General features: G+C 40.0%; 1 protein-coding gene across 2 annotated transcripts; it reads left to right on the top strand.

Annotated features, from left to right (window-relative positions):
• Nucleotides 1-9,009: 9,009 nt before the first annotated feature.
• On the top strand, nt 9,010-12,522 carry hlx1 (H2.0-like homeo box 1 (Drosophila)). 2 transcript variants are annotated; one of them, XM_085134117.1, is made up of 4 exons: nt 9,011-9,810; nt 10,321-10,500; nt 10,668-10,852; nt 12,127-12,522. In XM_085134117.1, exons 1-4 carry the CDS (start codon nt 9,369-9,371, stop codon nt 12,454-12,456), a joined length of 1,137 nt encoding a protein of 378 aa, XP_084990243.1. In that variant the 5' UTR covers nt 9,011-9,368; the 3' UTR covers nt 12,457-12,522. The 2 variants fall into 2 exon arrangements, with proteins under 2 accessions (XP_084990244.1, XP_084990243.1); XM_085134118.1 differs by lacking the exon at nt 10,321-10,500 and having other exon boundaries at nt 9,010-9,810.
• Nucleotides 12,523-18,820: the final 6,298 nt, after the last annotated feature.

Below are 18,820 nucleotides of genomic sequence, written 5' to 3' on the forward strand. Positions count from 1 at the left end.
TTTTATTTGTTGTAACCAAAATAACATAAAAATTTAGAGAAACTTTACAGCATAAATTGCTTTTTAAAACAAAAACAACTTTATACATGCTCGCTTTTTTTAAAGGAGTATCTAGCTTCAATCATGCAATTAACCAAAGTTTCCTCAAAAGTTTTCATGACATAAAAAGTAGTCCAGTGGACAACAGTGCCCTCCACAGTCAGCAGCTCTGAATCCAGAACTGAGCTGACAAATCAGGAGAACGGAGGTGATCACGATCGTTCCAACAAGGAGCAGAATCTAACATCATGTGGAGCGAAACCAAGAAACTGGGCTCATTAAAGAGCAAAGAGAGGCTCTATTCATTGTTAAATTAAGGTGCATTCATGTAACAAAACAGGTAGAAATAGATCTTTGACTTTGAGAATTTTTAATTATATTCTATTATATTCATTCTAGTCCAGAAGCTCAAGAGCACAATTTTAAGTATAAAAACCCATCATTTGAATGTAGAAGCGATAATATGCACTCAATGGCTACTTTGTTAGGTGCACCTGTTTAACTGTTTGTTAATGCAAATATCTCATCAGCCAATCACATCAGAGCAACTCATGCAGGCAAGCGGACAAAGTAAGGCAACCTGCTGAAGTTTAAACCGAACAGTAGAACTGGGAAGAAAATAAAGAAGATAAAGAGTATTTCAGAAAATGCTCATCAACGGCAACTTTCCTGTGTAACTAAAGCTAGAGAAAATATCCAGCTAGTTTCGCATTTCAATCCAATAGAGCACCTTTGACATGTGGTTCAACAGGAGAGTCACATCAAGTTCAGATTTCTTTAAGTTGTATTCTTCCTCTGAAGCAGTGTTCATTATACTCAAATGGATTTTATCGATCATGAAAGGCTTGTTTAAGTAAATCACTTTGAATTGTTGTTTTTGTATAAATAGGGCTTTATGGTTGCCTGATGGAATAATGGGAAATATGGCATCAGAACTAAGTTCATAAAGTGGCTTTCATGCTCTCCAGTGAAGACTAAACTGGAGGTTTTTAAGGAGGCAGTGTCAGACAGGCTACTCTTTTACACTTTGTGGAAACTGGATTGGCTAAATCCACAATCAGGCAGGCCAAATATGACTACAGTACAGACCACACCACTAGATAATCAAACCATCAAATTCTGTTTATTCATAGAAAATTTACTTCATCTCAGATACAAAATATGCTAAATAATGAACACAAGCCTCTAGTCAGCAAAGGTCCTGTCCAAAGAATGCTGCTTTTTAGTGGTCTCAGAGGGCAAGTACAGTCTCAAGGCCAAACACTCATGGCAGGCTGAGACATACCAGCATTTCACAGTAGACGATGGAAAAAAGACCCATTTACAGATGATGTGAAGTCTGAGATTTGTGGCTGTAACAGAGGGGTGTATGTAAGGAGACTGACAGCAGAGAGAATGATACCCACGGTGTATCAAACCCACAGTGAAATACGGTGGTGGGAACAGTCAAGTGTGGGGGTGTTCGCTCCGCTGGAGTTGGAAACAGGCACTGAAATGTGAATGGACTCCACCCTGACCAAAGAGAAGTGGCTCCCAGTATTACAGATGTGATCCACGCTCTGGTTTACTATTTGTGAGAAATATAAAATTTTCAAAAGCAAAAAGAATCTTCACAAATAGTTTCTGACTTTTGGAATACTTTTCACTTTGGCTTAAATTATTTTCCTAAAACTCTAACCAAGACCTGCTTTCTGTCCTTAAAAAAAGGGGGCATGCAGCATGAGGAATACAGACACACACACATGCAAACAGACTCACTGCAGACCGGCAGTCTGTCTCAGCAAAGAAGAAACTGGCCGCTAGATGGCAGCATTTTGCTGAAAATAGAAGGCCGCTCTTCAACGTGTGTGGCTGCTTTCTGTCATTGCCTCCGACCCTGTCATTGCCTGCGTTATACTGTCTGCAGTACTGCGATACTCACATTCTAAAATAAATAACTGTAGTGTAATAGATATAGCTCCGACTATAAGAATTACAGCGACGGGTAACATCAGTAACCCTGAAAAATAAGCAGCCTACAATGAAACCTGTTAAATGTGTCGAGAAATCATTTAAAGGGAATCGATTAAGTTTAATTTATGTGAGGTTTTATTTCCTTATAGGGGGGGGGGGGGGTTAAACTAAAAGTCTGGACATGTTTTTATTTTCAGTAAGAGTAAATGAATTAGTTCGGAGCATTTTCTTTATTTTCTTTACAATACGTGAAACCAAATTTATATGAGAGAAACATGTTTATAGCTCGAACTGGATAAAGACATAGAAAAATACACTCCTGGGACAGCGTGGAAAATGATTTCCAGTAGCTGCTATTGTGGACTGACTTTTCCCAGTGTGATCTGTGTGTCCTCCCCAGAGACAAACCGAGCTACAAATATAACAAAATTAACAGATAGATAGATAGATAGATAGATAGATAGATAGATAGATAGATAGATAGATAGATAGATAGATAGATAGATAGATAGATAGATAGATAGATAGATAGATAGACCTGCAACCTTATAATTAGTGCCTGTCATTTTAATCTAATTCACTTTAACTGTTATTAGGCTGTTATTATCATATCTGAAGCAGACCAAATTTTTTCAGTCAACCAGCGTTAGAGAGCAGCGGGTTTGCCTGTATGAACTATTAAAAGCTCCAGGCTGAGCTGTTCTGCTGGTTCATGCTCCTCGTGGCACCCCTCTGGAGAGGCAGCGAGCCTAATGGTTTGTTATTATGACCTTTTGTGTTTCCATTAGTAGACTCCTCTCCTGCAGCCTTCAGCCCGCAGCTGCTTACAGTACGCGGGGTTTATACGTGTGTACATTTGCACACTGGGGCTGCAGAGGGCCCCGAACCTCTGTACAAGAAGCGACTTTAATCTGTTTTAAGGTAAACAGACGGCATTGCTCAAAGGCACCGAGTCACCATCATATTTTAAAAGCCTCCATTAAAGCATGCCCCTTGGGTTGTTTACAGCAGAGGCCGGACTGTGGTGAGTGTGATTAGTCTGCCACTCCAATGTCCAGCTAATGATCACTTAATGTGTCCAACTATGACTGCGCAGAGTGAAAACCCAGATACCACAAAAGGAAACACGGTGCTGTAATGGGATTTACTCTCATAGGAGCTCAGCATAGCGGATTCATTTTTGGTACCTGCCATAATCCGTATTTTTCTTCAGATAGTTACAAAAACACGTGTGCGATCAGCAGGTTATTAGACAAACAAAGCTGCAGATTTCATGATTTCTAAAACTGACGTTTTAATTCAAAGCAGATGCGGCCAACTCTAGACTTTCACCGACAGCGGTAAAGTTTACAAAAGTTTACCTTTTCCCTTAATATGTATAAGGTATTTTCTGATTTTTTTTATTTATTCTATTTTATTTATGTATGTATTTTGCATTCATGTGGCAATGTGGCAACCATAATTTATTACTTTCTCGTCCTCACTCATATCAACATTGCAATAAATGGGGTATTAAAACATGCAATAAAATGGACGTTTTCATGTAAAGTGGGTGAAGTGAATTGAAGTATTATACATAACAGGCATGGGATGCACATAAAAAAAAAAAACAGCAGCTACATGTGAGTTTGTCCTATAATATTAAAAATGTCACTCACACGAGTAAAAATAGTTTATTCTCAGGCGAAATATTTTTAAAGGACTAAAAGCCTTTGTAACTTTTTAAATTTTGAGTGCTATATACTTAAATCCTGACAAATACCATATGTTTGGATTACTGATACTATTGTAGCAGTAGTACCAGTACTGAACACTTTTTTTTCTTATTTGGTGTATGTTTTTCTTTTATTTTGCTGGTATAATAGGAATACTGGCAGCAAAAAACTAATTTTCCTCTATGGAAATGTAAAAAATAACCTTAAATTCCGACTTTTTCTCCTAGCTTTTTGAAATTTGTTCTAACTGTTAAGTACAGAAACCAAACAGCAATTTTGAACAGAAAACCGTTGTTGTTTTTTTTAAGTACAAAACACGTTATTGAGCAGGATATAGTTTAAGGTGCAGAAAATCCTTTTGGACTTAAACCTTATTCGTCCTCATATTGCAGTATCCCAATATGAGGACGCTCTCAGGAGGCTCAAATAAGCAACAAAAATCATAAAATTATTTTTGTGACTGATTTGGTTTTCATTTATTCTACAAACCTACACAGTGTCCTAATGTAAAACAACAACAGTGGCATCTTTAAGTGTTTTCTTTCTTCCCTTTTTCAAGCCAGCTGCAAATACTCGTCTGTTTATTCTGATAGACAGGAGTGGGTGTCTATCTGAGTGGAAGGCTTTATTTAAAGGACCGCAAAACATGAACAGCAATGAAAATCCTTTGTGTGTTAGTCTGTTTCAGCAGAACAGCATCAGTGTTCAAACATTTTTCCGTCTTAAAAATACTTTAAAAAATCAAAAGTATATTAAAACGTGTGTGGAATGTTTTCATCAGTGTACCAAATGGTAAGTGTGGTACACTGATATATGTGAATGATTGTGTACATGTGTATGTATCCATAACCGAAAACGCATATAAGCATGAATACATATATATTACAGTATAAGAAGGATTATTTATTTAATACAGGACAAATATGCATGATGTACTGTCTGTAAGTGTCTGTGTGTATGAATGATTTATGTACAGATAAGTAACTAGGTGTTGGTAAATTGTATACACACACGTGTATATGGGACATGAACCAGTTAATTGAAAAAAAAAAAGAATATTGTAATTACTGTAAAGAGACGAAGTGATGGGATTAACATAAGTTTATCCTTCTTTCCATTCCTTTTCAAACAATCGACTTCTTTATATACAAGAGATTAACGCTTTATTTTTAAACGTGCAATTTATTGTTTCACTAAAAAATAAAAATAAATGAAAACAAAATCCACTTTGTTCTTTTGAATGCTTGGAATAAGCAAATTTACCACCTTAAAAAACCCAGCACGGAGCACTAACAGAGAGAGCTGTTTTTCATTGCTGTCACTGGGGGGAGCTACTCGACATACCTTCGTATGTCATTAATATTCCACATGTTATCTGTGTAAATAATCACTATTTAACCCATAACCTGCTGATCACAGAGCGTGTAAAATTGTAAAAGGGTTTCATTTAATTACATAAATATTTATGATTAATGAATTTAATGATTAGTAATAACAATGGGTATTTATATAAATTGCTTATTCGGAGTCAGAAATGAAAAAGGGCCTAAGTACATTTGCACGTGTGTATGTTTTTTTTCTTTTTTATATCTTACTTTATATTCCTTCTGCTTATTATCTTATATCTAATGTCCTGTATCGGCATGAAATAAAACACACTGATATAACTTAGACTTTGAGGTCTGCAGCATTAAAACGGAGCTTACCCACGATTTATTCATGAGTAAAAATGATATGATGTGTTATAGAAATTAGCCACTTTGTGCCTAAAGAACGATTTTGTTTTTGTTCTCTTCTAAATGCGCTGTGGCACTTCTACTTTTGCTAGGTTAAAACAATCCTCAATACTGTTATCCATATATCCATAACCATGTTTACTATATGATCAAAAGTAGTCGTAATTGGACGAACAATCATTCGTGTTTCATTCATTCAGTCATTCAAAAAGAAAAAAAGAAAAAAAGTAGACTATGGTTGCTGTCACTTTGACATTTAACCTCCTGCGTGTAAATTAGAGACCATTCATTTCAACCTCGGACAGAGTTCAGCGTCTGAAATACACGGGATGTGTTCAGGGTCACACAAACGGGACGGGCTTGTTTTGAACTGACTTTAAACATATCCCTAAGTTCTTTTTTCTCTCTGTGGAAATGGTGGCAGTGTGCCATACAGAAGGCTGTGTACAATGGCCCAGGTCCCATTAAATCTGCGAAAGTTCCTTCCTGAGGCAAACATTGCCAGAAATAGTAATCTTGGCCTGAACTGGAGCCTTACGAGAGGGGAGCAATAATTCTCGGTGTAATAATGGAAATCGTTTAATTCTGTCCAGCAGCATGTGATCCTGCAGGGCTACGGTGCGAGGTGCTCATTCAGTTTTCCTCCGCCTGATAAGACTTCCTGAAAAACACACAGCGAGCAATCAGGCGACAACAATAGGCTCCGTCGGACGCTTTAAACTTCAGGTAGTCAACAGTGCAAGATTGCACGGCTTTGTTTTCCCCCCACAGCTAACATGTGACTCATGAACGCTTTGAGATTTTGGGTTTCATGTTGTTTGTTTAGGCTCTGATTGCACTCTGCAGTTGATTGTTCAGCTAAACCCTCATTAGCGTTTTAATCTTCTAACATATTTTATTGGTCTTTTAATGGGCGGTGAGACCTCAGTGATTCATGGGGGGGGGGGGGGGGGGGGGATCCTCAATTTTCTTAGACTTTTTAAAATAAACTCAAAGGTTGGAGAGATTTTAGACGTGATGGAAGAAGTCTTCGAAACCTGTGATGTAAGAAAATTAAAAAAAATAGACACAATAATTTTGGAAAAACCCTCCAATTACGAGTAAATGAACTCTGTGTTTATGAGCACAGAAGTATTACTAGCAGAACAGTAAAAAAAGATTTATACTTTTTGGACATCTTCTACAGAAAAGCAACCCTTAAACTACTATATAATGTGTTATGTAAAAACTGGTTATCTGTCAGAGTCCTGAAATCTAACAACAGCCACAAAAAGTACAGGTAAGATGATCGGCTGTACTTCAAAACTGGTGCACTTTAAATGGGGTCGGGGGCAGGGGGTCGGGGGGGGCAAGCTATGACGCCCGAGGGATGCCTCCGCACCAGTTCTGCAGCCTAAAAATGCGCACACCACCCTTAGAAGGATGAGAACACACCAAACAGTGCATGCACACAGTGAAGTCAGTCCTAAAACCTTCACAGTAGGTGAGACCCAACGTGATTCCCCCAGCCCAGATTTCACTCAAAATCCCCCTACACTCACCCTCACTTGTTCTCTTCTGCCCCATAAAACCAAATGCACTACAAATATGATTTTTTTAAAGATACTAAAATTGCATGAACACGGTCACATTACAGTTATTTTTGCATGTAATACACATGTATAGTGTATATGCAGGCACTGTAAATGTTTTGAGATATATTTTCCTGTATTTGTTTTTTTTATTAGAAAGTTCAAGTCAGAAAGGTTAGTTAGATATTAAATATTACGATTATCATTTTTCATATCAATTCTAAGCCTGCAAAGAAGGCCAAACTCTAACTGTACAATAAAATAAAAATATCTCTGTCTCATACAAAAGGTTTGGAGTACAGTGCGTAACTGTGAAGGCGCACTAATCGTGGAACAAGCAGTCTTTACTTCCATTAAGGGCTTGACTAAAAGGTGACACACACGATATTTGGATGACATATTCTGTGTCCAGACTACTTCAGAAAACCCCAGTCAAGTCTCATGCACTTACAGTCCATTAACCAGAGCCAGGCACAATCGCTGGCTCTGTACCCCACCTGCCATCATTTATTCAGCCTCACCGAGGAAAGGGGCGATAAAGGTGAAGAATTTGTTTCACAAATCATAAGTAAAATCTGTGAAATCTGTTTCTTATATTTTCCAGATTGGCTCATAAATGTGCGCCAGAACTTATATTTTCAAAGCAGGAGTGGTCTCCCGAGCTATGAAACTTGACTGGGCTAAAATGGGTTTGGTAGTTTCCACTCTCTCCCTTCCATTCACAGTTTGTGCAGTGACAGTAAGCTGTGCGTAAAGGCCGATCTGAGGCCCTGTTTTCTTATAAACTTCCCACCGAAAAAGCTCATCAGCTGCACCTGAAATAACTCGAGGCGTGCTGCGTCTGCTACATCCTCTTCCCTGGATTGTTTTGACTGCACGGTGGAGGGCAAACGTTAAATGTCATTTCTAAATTTAACCCGGAAAAGTGTCACTCGAAAACATCATGATAGCGGGCAGTCAGGGTCATCGGCCCTTCCGCTCGCATGAATCAAGACTAAATGAATGCGAACTTCAGAAGCCATTGTTTCAACACATGCAAGAGAAACATGCGATAGGAGTCTTTGAGGAAGGAGGAGGGGGACCCGAAAACAGAATCAAGACAAGACAGTATCAGAGGAGAAGAAAGGGAAGGGCAGTTCATTTAAACTTAAAATGCAGACAGCGCAGACAGTCACACTTAGAAAAACAGTATTATCAGAGATGCTAAAAATCGGTTTGTTTGTTTGTTGTTGTTGTTGTTTGTTTGTTTGGGTTTTTTTTTTTTTGGGGGGGGGGGGGGGGGGGTAACCAAGCCAGGCTGCAGGATCATTTCTAAGCAAAGTCCCTGATTATAAAATCTTATTGGCCGGCGCCCAGCGTGTGTGCATCTTGAGGGGCCTTGCGGATGAAGTATCGCCTCTGAAGTTAATTGTGTTTTCGTTTTAGAGGGGAATAGATTTCCTCTGTTTATTATGAGCATGTGGACGGATTTGCGTCACCGTGCAACTTGCAGTTCGAGATAAAGTTGCACAAATATTGAAAAAGGGAAGTTCTAACAGTCATTATAAAGTTTCCCCCCCTCAGCTCCGGAAGAAATAAGGATTTCTGCTGTATCCTAAAATACTAAAACATGTTCTATTTTGAGGGCAAATCTAGCAGGCATATCCGCTCATTTAACACGAATCACAGCCCATCAAAAACAGGATGAGCTGGAGCTAATAGAGACTCTCCTGGGCCCGGGGTTTTAACAGTTGACAGTTCATTATTAAATAGTGATTTTCGCATCACTGCGTGTTGCCCGTCTTTTCTTTTCATTTCAAACTTATTTTGTTAAAAAAAAAAAAGAAGAAGACAAAAAACAGACCTATATTTAAAGTCCGCGTCAATTTCCACGAAGAAGAATCGAAATTAACATGACAGTCCCTGTGCGTAATGACTGTTTTTGTATGTGGTGATATGAGTGAGGAGGAGGTTCTCTTTAAGTGATCAATCCATCATCTCAGGATCAAAATTGCTCCAACGAGCCCCGGTCATGTGTGTGTGTGTGTGTGTGTGTGTGTGTGTGTGTGTGTGTGTGTGTGTGTGTGTGTGTGTGTGAAAGAGAGAGAGACTATGTTACACATCATCCTCATTTACAAGGGCGTGATGTGAGCAAATGCAAAACATCCATTGGCTCCGACAGCGACCAATCAGTGTCAGCGGAGGAACTTCAGAGTGGAACTGCAGGGTTAGGATTTCAGAGTTGAGAGAGCGATTTGGCACTTACACAAAGAGCACGATCATCTGTCCTCCTAAAACGCTACCCGTGCTTTTTTACATGCCTGTCCTTTTATACCCACTTCTGATCAACAGCGCGACGCATTAGAAGCTCCGGGATGTACACGGCCGGGCTCAATCCGTTTTATGCATCAAACTTCAGCCTCTGGTCCGCGTACTGCGCGGGGGGCTTCGCTGTGGATACCATGAAGAAACCCTCGTTTTGCATCGCAGACATTTTGCAGGCTGGAGATGGGGAGAACATTTCGGGATCGTCGGCCCTCATGGTGCACATGGGACACCACCACCATCGCGCACAGCAGGGGCACTCGGGCAACTCTCCGCTGCGCCCTTCTCCCGTTGCGCCGGAGCCGTACGGTGCCAGGGTGAATCCGGCGTCTCCCTACCACAGACACGGACTACAACTAACATCAGTCCCCAGAACGGCATTTAACTCCCAACAAGCCCCCCCGCCTTCAAGCAAAGACCTCAAATTTGGAATTGATCGGATACTGTCTACAGACTTTGATCCAAAATGCAAAGAAAAGTCGTCACTAAGAGGTGAGCGGAGAGGTTTTTATCCCACTCAAGTTACATTTTAGAGGCGGTTAAACAACAAACAGTGGTGTGTTTATTACCTTAAATATTTCTATGATACCACATAGCTGTACAAGAAGACAACACAAAATCACATCCAAAGCTTAGAAACTGAAACCAGAAGCAACCTGCTCCACTTTATAACACTGACAGATTGGTGACAGAGTCCGGGCGCACATAGTCTCGCATTAACGAGTCCTGTGGGGAAATCTCCTCTCTTGCCCCCCCTAACAAGAGGTCAGAGGTCAGGATCAGCTTCAAACTCAAGCTGGAAGATTGTTACGCAGTACTTTAACCAAATCAAATCCGGGTTATAAAGTCAGAAAGGTCCCCCCCCCCCCCCCCCATCCCCCCAAACTTTATTTTAAACTTGACCATGTTTGCCCCCAGCAGAAAAGAGCGGAGGTGTAAGTGTGTGTCTCTGCGATAATTGTGTACTGACTGAAGCCCCTCATCTCTCGCTCTCTATAACAGATCTCGCATCCATCGTTAGCTCGAACCGTCAGTCAGGCATCCACGTCCCCGTTCAGCCTTCAGCCAGCCAGTTCTTCTCCTCCATAGACCACGGGATGAGCGACGCGTCCTCCATGATGAGTTCACTAGGCAGCAGCAGCAGACAATCAGGCCAGCATCAGTTTCAGGACACCTTCCCAGGTAGACATCACACTATAGGACTGTAGCAGACGGAAAAAAATCTAATCTCTTTTTTAATGTGTGACACACCTGCTGAGAATGTCCACTATGACTGTTGGAGTCTATTTTTTTTAACCTCATCGTGTTTTCTTTTCTTTTGTCCTTTTCTTTGTTTTTTCTCCATTTAGGTCCATACGCTGTCCTGACAAAAGACACGATGCCTCAGACGTACAAGAGGAAACGGTCATGGTCCAGAGCAGTGTTTTCAAACCTGCAGAGGAAAGGATTGGAGAAAAGATTTGAAATACAGAAGTACGTCACCAAGCCAGACAGAAAGCAGCTGGCTGCCATGCTGGGACTGACAGACGCTCAGGTAAGATGCAGTGTTTACTCAGGAGGATGGGGCCTGCACTGGCCTGTTTTAGTCATTGTTTTTCTTCTTCTTCTTCTTCTTCTTCTTCTTCTTCTTCTTCTTCTTATTATTATTATTATTATTATTATTATTATTATTATTATTATTATTATTATTATTATTATTATTATCTCAGAGACAGATTTTGTAGATTATTAATTTATTTTATTTATTTTATCAACAGCTCACGTAAACCATATATTTATTCTACGTGACCTAAGGTATCTTTTAAAGTAGATCCAGGAGAAGTCAAGGCAACAAGACATGAAGCATTTTAAATACACTCGAGTTATGAACCCATTTACCCCCATAAAATTGCCCAGTCAAAGTTTATGTTTACCCCAATTCCCCTGCTCTAAAAGCTGACCTCTCTGCCCTCTAAATCATTGCACACACTGTAAAATACCCACTGTGTGCTTGTTTCTCATACTTCAGTGTAGGCTAGTTAACCCAGCTGTTGCCAAACTTAGCGTCCTCGCTTGCAGCCAGTGAGGAGGTCAGATAATTTTTGCGCCTCCCCACATTTGTAATTCTCCAAAAAGGTTGTTTTCAATCTTTTTTCTTCTTCATTTTTCTGTCTTTTTTTGGGCTCGTTTATATACAGAACAAAGAAAAAAAAAAAGGAAATGAGTAACAAAGCTGAAACCCTAACAGGCTTTTACCTCCACCTCAGGCAGCATTGTGACTGTATGGTGCAATGTGATTGGCTAAGAGGCCTTCTGCCATGTGCCAGATCTCACCCTATATTGGGCAACCTTTCGCCACGTTTCTTTTGTGTTAGTATTTCTTCACTTAGTAGAGCGTCATTTAATCTCACCAAGCAACATTAATGCTAATAACTAAAATAGAAACAAATTCTCATATTTAATTAATCATATATTTTATTATGTCACATTTGAGGATATATTTTATATGAGGGTTCCAACTTCTTGTCATCTGCAGAGGTTTTTATAGCTTTTTCATTTGCATTTGTGGGGTTTATTGCTTTTGGACTGCTCCTTTGTACCAGTGGGATTCACCTGGTAAAGTGAAATGTTCCTGGGCAGCGGTTTGCCTTGAATTGTGTCGACTATTTTTCCTTTTTAACAAGAGAGGAAAGAAAGAAAATATTGGGATTTTTTTTTCCTTGAACAAAAACTGTTTAACCCTTGAAATGCTGCTCCAGTTTGTGTGAAGGTTTAGGGGAAGGGGAGTACAAGAATTTAACGCTTCCTGACTTAAACGTTTGCTTTCAGGTGAAGGTTTGGTTTCAGAACAGACGCATGAAGTGGAGACACTCCAAAGAAGCGCAGGCCCAGAAGGACAAGGAGAAGGACGAGAAGGGCGAGAAGAGTCTGTCTGAGTCCGGCGGCAGGGAGCCCAAAGAGCCGCTGGAGTCTGAGTGTGAGAGCGAAGGCGGGAGCGATTGTGAATCCGACGAGGCCGGGGAGGAAAGCGCTGATGGACACTTGGACATTTCTGAGCACAATAAGCCCAGCGTGATCATGAGCGGGAGCGCGCCGGCGAGCAGCACAGAGACGGCAGCCACAGTCACAGACACAGCGGCATCACAGGTGCTAATATGAGGACGCCGCGCGTATTTAGGTCACGAACAATCATTAGAAGAATGAGAATTTATTAAAAAAAAACAATTGACAGAAGAACGACAGTATGTTCAGACGCCGGGGAAGCAGTATCACTTCCCGCTGCTGTGGTGGAGAATTTAAACTTGAAAGGTCGGTTTAATTCCTGGAAACACGTGACGCAAATAGACAGCTTTATTGCAAAATACACCCAGCATGCTGCAGATTATGGTGTGAATTTTACTAAATTTGATCTCTGTTTTGGCCTTACAATAAAACCATAGTGCACGTAAAGTTTAAATAAAAAAGAAAAGAAACAAAAGGCAGACCTCCGGCCTCCTCCAAAGTCTGCTTACTCTCGTTTTCCTCTCAAGAGCTTCTGTGTGCATGATGTTTTCCTCATGCGAAGGAAATACGGGGTTGTGAATTTTATCTTGAGGTTATGAACCACTCGTTTCACGTTATGAATGAGATCTCAGAACATCACGCCAGTGTTCATGTTATATATATATATATATATATATATATATATATATATATATATATATATATATATATATATATATATATATGCTATTTGTTAACCATTTGCACTGAAAATGTTGTAAATAAAATGTTTTCTTACCTTGAAAATCGTATTATTATTATTACTATCATAGCCACACTATTAACGAAGATATTCTGTGCGATGCATGCTTGGCTGTTTGCTTGTAAACAGTGCAACTAGAGAATTCAACAAACACAAACAGCAATACATTTCAGAAAAATAAGCCGCTCATGTAGGTAACTTTTGTTAATAAAAAAAAAATATTTTCATGAAGGTTAATAGCAGCTGCTGTCCAAAATAATAATCTGCGAAAATAGAAGACGATTAATATCAATATGTAGCTAATTTTTTTATTATTATTTGGAAACACCAAACGAACTTATCATTGTTTAAACATTTTAAATGCGACATTAGTTTTAAAACATAATAATTCGTAAATCTACCGTAAATAAATGTTTACCCTCGTGGAAGCGCATTTCTCTCCTCTGGACGCTGTTAATTCAGGCAGTGCCGAAAACGGGGGAGACACCCAGAGGATAATTTACAGTTTGTATACATTTACTGGCTCCAGATAGCAGCGAAGTATATTTTATGCATCCAGACACATACAGTCAACATCTATTCATAATCTCCCATCTGAAGTCACTTTTCACACCAAATACAAATAAACGATGCCGCTCATAATCCAGCATCAGATGATATGTCAGTGACCCAGTGAAATGTCCCAGTTAGCCAATCACAGAAAATCACAGGCAACAGAAAAAAAAGCCATATACAGAAAACTGCATGTGCAGGGCAATGAAGTGAGCTAAAGGAGGTTTAATAGCATGATGTCATGACACACTCCCCACTTTTACATGTCTATTATGTCTATCTGCGTCTGTAGGAGTAATTCTGTTTTATAAGGCACTCGTAAATCTTGACTAAAACGCAGTGACATCTCCTCAAACTCTTCATTCCTCATACTGCAGTTTTAAATACAATGTAAGTGTCATAACAAAGATCAATATTCATTTCTGAGTGGTCGTCATAGCTGTCAGGGTCACGTAAAGCACTCTGTTACGAAAAAAGAAAACCCAAAAAACAATTGATGTCTTCTCCAGAAAATTCCTCCTGTGTAAGTGTTTTCCAGGCCAGCTGCAGGCCAGCGTAATGATTGTGTAAGATGACAGTTTGAGTCACACTGTTGTTTATTAATGTGAGTATAAATATATTTAAGAGCTCCAGTGTCGTGCGTCTTGCACAGCAAGGATAATTTTTGCATTAATCTGAAGCAACCTGCCTCGGCTACTAGAAGGTCTGTTGATGGAAAATAAGCGTGAAGGAACTTTATGGGAAAACAAGCTAATAAATAAGCTTTGTACTGTTTTACAGTGTATCCTAAACTCCTAAACACCAGCACTGGAAGATGTATGATGATTTATTGGAGTTAGTGCCACACAGTACTCCTAGGTAATGGGCATCCAGGATTTCACGAAAACTATTAATGAACTGGCAACAAAACTGTATATATATATATATATATATGTGTGTGTGTGTGTGTGTGTGTGTGTGTGTGTGTGTGTGTGTGTATTCTTGATGCAAATGCATTTTACTTTATTTTGTTAACAATCTGTACAATCCTGCTATATTTCAAATATTGTGCTCCTGTGGTATTTCTATATTTGCTTAAATCACAGATTTAAACAGGTGCAGCTTTCAATAATAAATTCAGTCCAAGAACAACAGTAAAGCTGATCACAGCGTGACTAGCTGGAACTATTTTCACTAAGTCAAGCACCTTTCAAGATAAATATCATAGAGAGCTTCACAGTAAAATGCTAAAAAGATAAAGTTTTTTTTTTTATTAATTATTTAAAAGAAATGTTGAAAAATTAGCTTTTGGCAGCCATATAAAAGAGACCATGGACTCCAGCTTTCTTTATGCTGCACAGTCACCAGTTCATGATCATATGACCTCGGGGACCTGCTGGGGATGTAGGGATGTGAAAGACTATATGCTAATCTGTAACAGTATTCCTTATTCATTATAAAGTTACCTTTAGTAAGTGTGATAAATCACAATTTTCAGACTATGACATAAATGTAGCTGAAGATAGCGCAAACATTTAAACAACAGAATGAAAATGGGGTGGTGGCATGATTTGCAGTGATGCACATATTAATCTCCACCCTTTAATCCAGTCAGGAAACTCAAAGTTCTTCGCTCATTCTTGTCATGTAATCAGCATAATCATAATACCCAAAAAACCTGGACCACCAGAAACTCTCTCAACTACGGAGTCCTCTCTCTTCTCCTCCGGAAAGAGCGCTGCCCCCCGAGAGAGCTGGGGGTTTTCCGTTTTACTTTAGCATCTTGAATTTCACTTTCCTGCCACCATGCCTGGCCGTACAGTATACCTGCTGCCTTTTATTTACCCCTAAGCTTCATTCAGCGTCGCTTCTCCTAAACTTGGCTTGGGACGGTTGAGAAGTAGATGGCACTCTTCATCTTCCTCTTCACTCTTAATTCTTGCTGGATGAGAAGTTGTCAGAGTTATGATAGTCAGTTTCCATGGAAGGCAGTAAAAGCTCCGGGCACTTTATCAAGCTAATATTAACTGTTAAACACTCGTGTATTAAATGTCTGGGTGGGTTGAGTCTCGAATTATCCTCAAAAAGCCATAAATTACATTAGTATTTGCAAATGTACAATAACAATAACAATCCGAACCCTTAACATAATACTGAGAGGCCTTGATTTGTGAACTGTCCTAAGAACTTTTATGAGCAGGATAGGAGAAAGTCCATCTGGCCTGTATTTAATGTCAGCCTTTCCGCCTCCATTAAAAGCTGTCCTATACGTCCCTCTTGACAACCCCAGGACAGGGCAACCCATAAAACAAACCAACCTCGCAGATTTCAGCCAATATTTAACGCTTTGAAAAAGTAACTGTGTACAACAAATTACCTCAGTGAGAGCAGAGAAGGGGGTTTCTGTCAGCAGTGCTTGAGAGATTAACGTGACTAAAAGCCATGACGTCTCAAGTGCTTTGAGGCATTATCTGTGAAGTTGCTCGATAGGCTGATGGAGATTTCTCCCGCGTTGCTGTAACGCATCAGTCAAGGCCTTAGCGCCCATGGTGGTGCGTATGTCTCTACAAAGTAACCGAACAAGTGCTTATGAAACTGCCGCTGATAAAAGCTGCGTGCAAAAAAACATAAAGGTTTATGTTAGTAAGTCTGCTTCTTCCTCTTTTGGAAGATGATTTTGATAGCATCTTTAATTGTCATGGTGATATGGATAAGGATCATGATGTAAACATTTCAAGAAAATGATCATGAATTTCTTCAACCAGCCTAGAAAGAAGAAGTGTTAAAATGGCACTTAACTGCTTAAACTTACACGTTAAGACCTTTCAAATGAGTTTATTGGATTATCATGCAAATGTTGCACTTTAATGGTGTAGCAGCAGAGTTTTAAGCCCTTTATTGTGGTTATTAAATAACAATGCATCATGTATTTTACAAGCTAAATATCTGGTTAAAGTGTGTTGGAAGGTTACAAAGGACACAGAGTGGTTCCTTTAGGGTGTTTATCTGAGGAGTGAACCGCATTTTATTTTATTTCTCTGATAAAAGTTACTAATTTTACTTACATTACCTACATTGATCCAGTTTAGTGGCTCATTATTGTAGTGGTTTACACAACTGTCTAAGAAATGAGCATACAAGGAGACACAAATCCTTTCAGGGTTGCATCGAGAAGCGAATTTGGTGTAAAAATATGCTGTTGGAGCCATAACTAAATGTATTGAATTTTGATGATCACTGGGTTTTTCATTTGTTTGGTTGCTATGGTGATATGTAACTGGAGTCACGTGGGTGCTAGCGGCGACATTAAGAGGGCGTCGTCAGTCTGTCATTCACTGGTTTTGATTTTGACAGAGAGAAGGGCTGGGTAGCCGTAGTTTTTGTTGACCGCTGCACAACGAGTTCCCCCTTGTTGCATTAGAGCCTGTGATGTTTTAAGAGTCTGAATCGGGAGCCGATCACATTACTCTGTAAACTTTCAAAGCACTTTAATAAACAAGCAAGCAATTCCACCTCTCGCATTATTGCGTAAAGTTGACAGCGTGTCAGGCAAATAGGCAGGCTCCATCCCCGGCCTTTAGCTACTGTGGAAGTCACTACATATGCGTAAAAGCGGCACTGCCCACTGCGGTCACCCTTTGTGAATAGGGACCTAGTTGAGATCACTATAACTGATTCTTTGTTCAAGAATCCCAAATAATCAAGTTGTACAAAAAAACCCAAGACACCAAGTTACCAACAAAAACCTTTATCCAGTACTTACAGGCAGATAAGGGCTAAAAACTGTTAATGTGTTGTTGTCTGTTAGTGATTGTTGACCACCCTACTCTGCTAAGGACATTCCTTTGTGACAATTGATATAAAGGAACAGTTCACCTCTCAGCCCTTAGTGCCATCTAGGTGCTTTAACTGTGAGCTTCCTGGTTTTGAAGACACTGAGTGTAGCGATATCTTCTCTTTAATATAGTGGAACTTGATGGCACTTGCCTTTTTATGCTCAAGGTGCCAAAAAAACTGAGGCAGACTTGAAAAGTGGATGATGATGATCATGATGATGATGGGGAAAGCCCGATATGACATTTGCCAAAAAGAATGTACAGAAGGGTATCAGCTGACATGTGCTGGCATTAGGGTCAGCTGATCTAATGGGACTGCTACACGAGTTTGACAGAAGTAACCTGTGCTTAATATGTAAAGGTCACAAGCAGTGTTTCTTTCCAGAAATCATGATGCAGCTGCTCCACTAAACTTGTTGTGAGTAGTTTCATGGAGGAACCTTTTTTTTTTGTTGTGTCCACATGTACTTATTAGAAGAGGTGCGCTGCTATCCAGTGATGTCTAATTTGTGTCATGTTTGCTTCATAAAAAAAAAGGGAAAAAATGTGAAAAATAACAGCCCCATTGTCATTTGAGGTGTTACCCATGTGTAAACCATACTTTGTGTTAAAGTTGTGTTAAATCATATGAACGTTTTCACAGGACTCTATGCAGTCGTGATTTAGTAGCTTGTAGAACCACCTTTGGCAACAATAACTAATCATTTTTCATATGATTTCAGTCTCTCAATGTTGCCCCACTCTTCTTTACAATGTTGCTTCATTTCATTGAGGCTTGCAGCCGTTTGTTTATGTACAACTCTGTTTAGGTCGCGCTGCAGCGATTCAGTCGGGCTGAGGTCTGGACTTTGACAGGGCCATTGCAACACCTTGATTTTGTTTTTCAGCCATTCTGTTATAAATTTGCTGCCGTGCTTGGGATCATTATCCTGCTGTATGACATCGTTTCTGCCCAGCATTAGATTTAGACTCGTGCAGAGCCGTCACATTTGACTCTACGATACTTTCATGGTCAGCTCAATGTCTGCGTAGTTCCCAGGGTCTGTGGCTGAAAAATGAATCCAAATCATCATCCGACTCTCTCTACCGCCATATTTCACAGTTGTTGCTGTGCGTTATGGCCAAACATCTCCACTGTGAGAGCTCCACTCGGGGTGATCGTGGCTCAAGAGTTTTGCAGTTCGTCTTGTAATCGGAGGGTTGCCGGTTCGAGCCCCGGCTCCGACAGTCTCGGTCATTGTGTCCTTGGGCAAGACACTTCACCCATTGCCTACTGGTGGTGGTCAGAGGGCCCTGTGGCGCCAGTGTTTGGCAGCCTCACCTCTGTCAGTGCGCCCCAGGGCAGCTGTGGTTACACTGTAGCTTGCCATCACCGATGGGTGGATGACTGTATGTAGTGCAAAGCTCTTTA

This window comes from Neolamprologus multifasciatus, chromosome 15, assembly GCF_963576455.1.
Source record: "Neolamprologus multifasciatus chromosome 15, fNeoMul1.2, whole genome shotgun sequence".
In the NCBI taxonomy this organism is placed as follows: domain Eukaryota; kingdom Metazoa; phylum Chordata; class Actinopteri; order Cichliformes; family Cichlidae; genus Neolamprologus; species Neolamprologus multifasciatus.